Raw genomic sequence first — 3,935 nt, 5'->3', positions numbered from 1 at the left:
TGTCTAGTTATTTCATTGTTGCCCTTTCCATCCTAGTCTTCTGACATCTTAACTGCAGTCTCCATTCTGATCAATGTTTGATCCAAGGTATGGGAAATCTTTATTTTGATTTCCTCATTACATAGGTTGAATTTATGTAGATCCTCCATGGTCGTTATTTTTGTTTTCTTTACGTTCAGCAGTTCCCTTTCTTCTTTGACCTTCCTTAGTAACTGTCCCAAGTCTATGATGTTTTCCGCTAGCAGTATGGTGTCATCTCATATCTTAGATTTTTGATGTTCCTTTCTCCTATCTTCACTCCTCCTCCTTCTGAGTCTAATCCTGCTCTTCATATGATATTTTCTGTGTTCAAGTTGAACAAGTAGGGTGATAGAATGCAGTCTTGCCTTACACCTTTGCTAGCTGAGAAACATTCTGGTTCTCCATATTCTGATCTAACAGCAGCCCCTTATCCTAAGTACAGATTTCCCATCAGGATTATCAAATGTAGTGGCACTCCAATGCCTTTAAGAGCATTCCATAACTTTTTGTGATCTATACAGTGAAAGACATTGTTATAGTCTATAAAGCACACACAGATTTTATTCTGGAATTTCTTGGTGCACTCCATTAACCATTGTATGTTTGCAAAGTGGTCCCTAATGCCACTTCCTTTCCTGAACTCCATTTGCACTTCTTGGATGTATGAAAGCCAAATAATGGCGGGTTATAGACCGCCCATTTGGGGCGGGCTGCACCCGCCCCTTTCCCCGGTGTATCGGGGCCTCAGTGGCCAGAACGGCAGCCGCTGAGGCCCCGATCCGGCGCTTTTCAGGCTGCAGGCGCAAAAATGCCCGCTTCCTCCCCGCAGCCTGAAAAGAGGTGTCCTTGGGGCTTCAGCCCCCAAGGACCCACGCGGCGGCGGGGAGAAGGAGAAAGGGGCTGCTTGCCCCTTTCCCTTGCTTTGCTGGGCGCAGCCCCCCCCCCCCCCCCCCCGTTTTCTGAAGCGGCGCCCAGCGAAGCAACGCGCCGCCGCAATCCAGGAGGAGCTCCGAACGGAGTTCCTTCCTGGTCCGCGGAAAGGGCGCCCTAGGCGCCCTGGTGCGGACCGACGACGTCACGTCTGCACCGCCCTGTGTAGAGGCGGCGCAGTCGTGATGTCGTCATGGCGGCCCCCTTGTGGAAGGGGAGCCGCCATTTTGTACGGACTCAGTCCGTACTAGAGTTAGGGGCGTGCGGAAGCACCACACCTTCCTAACCCTATTACGGACTGAGTCCGTACTTTAATGGCGGTCTGTAACCCGCCAAAATAAACAAAATGGATTTGTTTTCATGCTTTTTAAAAAAAACAAGGTAGGACTCCTCCTTTCCTCCTTCTCCATTCTGTACTCACATATGTGCATGTGCACATGCACACATACACATACCAACTGTGTAGTTTCCTGAAGTCGGACACTCAAGCTGCGGATCTCTTGAGTGGTTTTCTGGGCAGTTTGAATGGAGTTGCCAGAAAGTGAAAGGATCCCTCTGCAGCTCAGGCCAGGACCACATTCTGTTGTGTTCTGCTGGAGGCATAATTCTCCAACACATTCCCCAGGGGTGCAGATCTCTGATCTAATACCACTGCAAATCTGAAAAGAGAAACAATTTGATGAGCTCAATGGTACTATCAAGCAAAAGAACAGGAAAAAAATATTCAGAGAGCTAATATTTATTTACTTATACTATTTCTATACTGTCTTTCATCACATAGCATCAAGGTAAAATGTAATACACTACAATACAAGCAATGACAAGGACAAGACATAATAACTACAAACAGAGCATAGAAATAACCAGGTTAATTTAACTATTGATCTGCTAATGAGTTTTTAGATTCCCCAAGGAGGCTTTACAAGTAAATTTGCTTGTTAACACACCATTTAGCAATACAAAGAAATATCAATATGGAGCTACTAATAAAAGATTTTGCCTTGAACACAAGTGGATCAGTGTCCCTGATTATTATCGTGCTATGTCCTTTTTATTTGATATTCCTTTTTCTTATTTATGTGAAAGGAATTTTGAGACTGGCAATTCTTGAAAAAGGATGTCACATAAGGAAAATCTTCCCCTCTTTCTATCCTTCACATTTCTGGTCCCAGTTTAACTGCACATGTACACATTTGCTATTCTGGAGAAAAGCCTGAACCAGTCACACAGTACTCAGAATGTTGCTGCTTCTGATATAAGACTGCTTCTTAATGGATCCAGAAATATTACAAGGCCTGTACAAGAAGCACATGGACAGAGGGATATACATTTCTGTAATTTTCTGAAATAAATTACACACGCACACACACACACATGCACACACGCACACACGCACACTTAAATGACTTTTGTTTCTCATGGAATTATAGTCTGCCTGCCTGTCTGTCTCTCCACTTTCCAGTAAAACTTCTCTCTTCACGCTGAGGCCTTGTACACAAATGATGCTTGGATTCCTATAACTCAGGGGTGGACAACTGTGATGGGTCAGATGTTTTCTGCCCCTGAGACTCCCCCCAGGGCTGTAAAGATTGCCCAAAGAAAACCAAAAACAAAATTAGACATGGCCAGATGTCCACACCCAGTTTTGAAAGATGGATGACGTTTGATGTTGACCAGTGCAAGGTGATTGTGTTGTATTTAAAAAGTGATTATGTTGTATTAAATGTTCCTTGGAGACTTCCAAGAGAGTCAATTCATCTCTCACCACCACTTTTTTTGGTCAGAAAAAGGGCAATCTATTCAGTCATGAGTGGCCAATGATTGCTGTAAATATTGGGAAAAATTACTAAATGGAAGAAAGATGGGTACATGGTAGCAGCAAGAAGGAAAGCAGCCCAGAAGGAAAGCAGACAACATCTCCTGATCCCCTAGGACTGGTTTTGCCCACCTCCAAACAATCCTTGAATCCTCACAAGTTCATATAAGTATCAGAGTTATTCCTGCCATTCTCCCACATCCATTTATGCAAATGTTATTTGAAAACTGTTATGAACTGCAGCAAAATGGATGATTTGCTTGGCAACGGGAAATCCTGGCATAAGTCTCCATGGCAATTGCAGAACAGTAGAACAAAGATGAAAAGTAAGATGAGATTTTGGCCCAAACTTTTTTCATTAGGCCACAGCTATTCAGACTGCAGTCAAAATTATGGAGGATACTATGGCTTTGGGTAACAAATGACCAAACATTCAGCAATAGCAATGGCAAGTACATTTCTATAGCACTTACTGATGTAATAAGAGGTTTACAAAGTGTAAGCTAAGCTAATTGCCCCCAACAAACTAGGTATTCATCCAGCTACTCAGCATCTCCTTTAGCAGAGCTTAAACACTAGTTTCACCTTATTAATGACAGGAGTCAAATTTGGAGAGTATGCCATTTCATTCTGCAAAGCTTCTAGTCCTGACCGATGTCCTGTAAAGTGACTTTCAAGCTCTTCAGCAATTCTCCTTTTTTCTGCAGACTGAGCCAATAATGTAGAAGATCCAGCTATGCGCATACTGGCATTGGAAGATGTCTGATATGCAGAACTGACAGTTTTGAATGCTCCTATGGGAACAAAGAAAAATATTATATGAGAGGTGTAGTGACTCATAATGCAGCATTTCTTAGGCAAGCCTCTGGTATTGAATTTTACCTTGGTAAAAGGAACTAAAAAGATGTTCTAGAGGAATGAATCATAAGGCACTTGTGAAACACACTTGTCAATAAATCTGTCAGATTTGTTTTCTCCCATGCTTCAGTTTTTTAAAAATTATTTCTGTCCAAAATATGGACAACTTTTAAAAGTTTAGTAAAGTCTGCAGTTTGATATTCTCTGCTGATCCAGACTAATGGTGCATTAGTTTGTAGTTTTGCAGTTTTATAATTGTGTTTTAAAGGGATAAAATGCTAGTTACTGTATATTATTTTATATCTTATGA

The 3,935-nt window shown here is 42.2% G+C and overlaps 1 protein-coding gene across 1 annotated transcript in view; it reads right to left on the bottom strand.

The window, feature by feature from the left end:
• The window catches only part of LOC121928955 (laminin subunit beta-3-like), a 36,982-nt gene that overhangs the window by 28,500 nt on the left and 4,547 nt on the right, over nt 1-3,935 (bottom strand). Inside the window, exons 2-3 of the mRNA XM_042464285.1 lie at nt 3,353-3,561; nt 1,407-1,610 (exon numbers count right to left, since the gene is read on the bottom strand). Of these exons, the coding sequence (XP_042320219.1) occupies nt 1,407-1,610; nt 3,353-3,561 (413 nt within the window). The remainder of the gene's footprint in view (nt 1-1,406; nt 1,611-3,352; nt 3,562-3,935) is intronic.

Source organism: Sceloporus undulatus, chromosome 4 (assembly GCF_019175285.1).
Source record: "Sceloporus undulatus isolate JIND9_A2432 ecotype Alabama chromosome 4, SceUnd_v1.1, whole genome shotgun sequence".
In the NCBI taxonomy this organism is placed as follows: Eukaryota; Metazoa; Chordata; class Lepidosauria; order Squamata; family Phrynosomatidae; genus Sceloporus; species Sceloporus undulatus.
The sequence above is the reverse complement of the archived record's forward strand: the minus strand, read 5'-3'. Positions and strand labels throughout refer to the sequence as shown.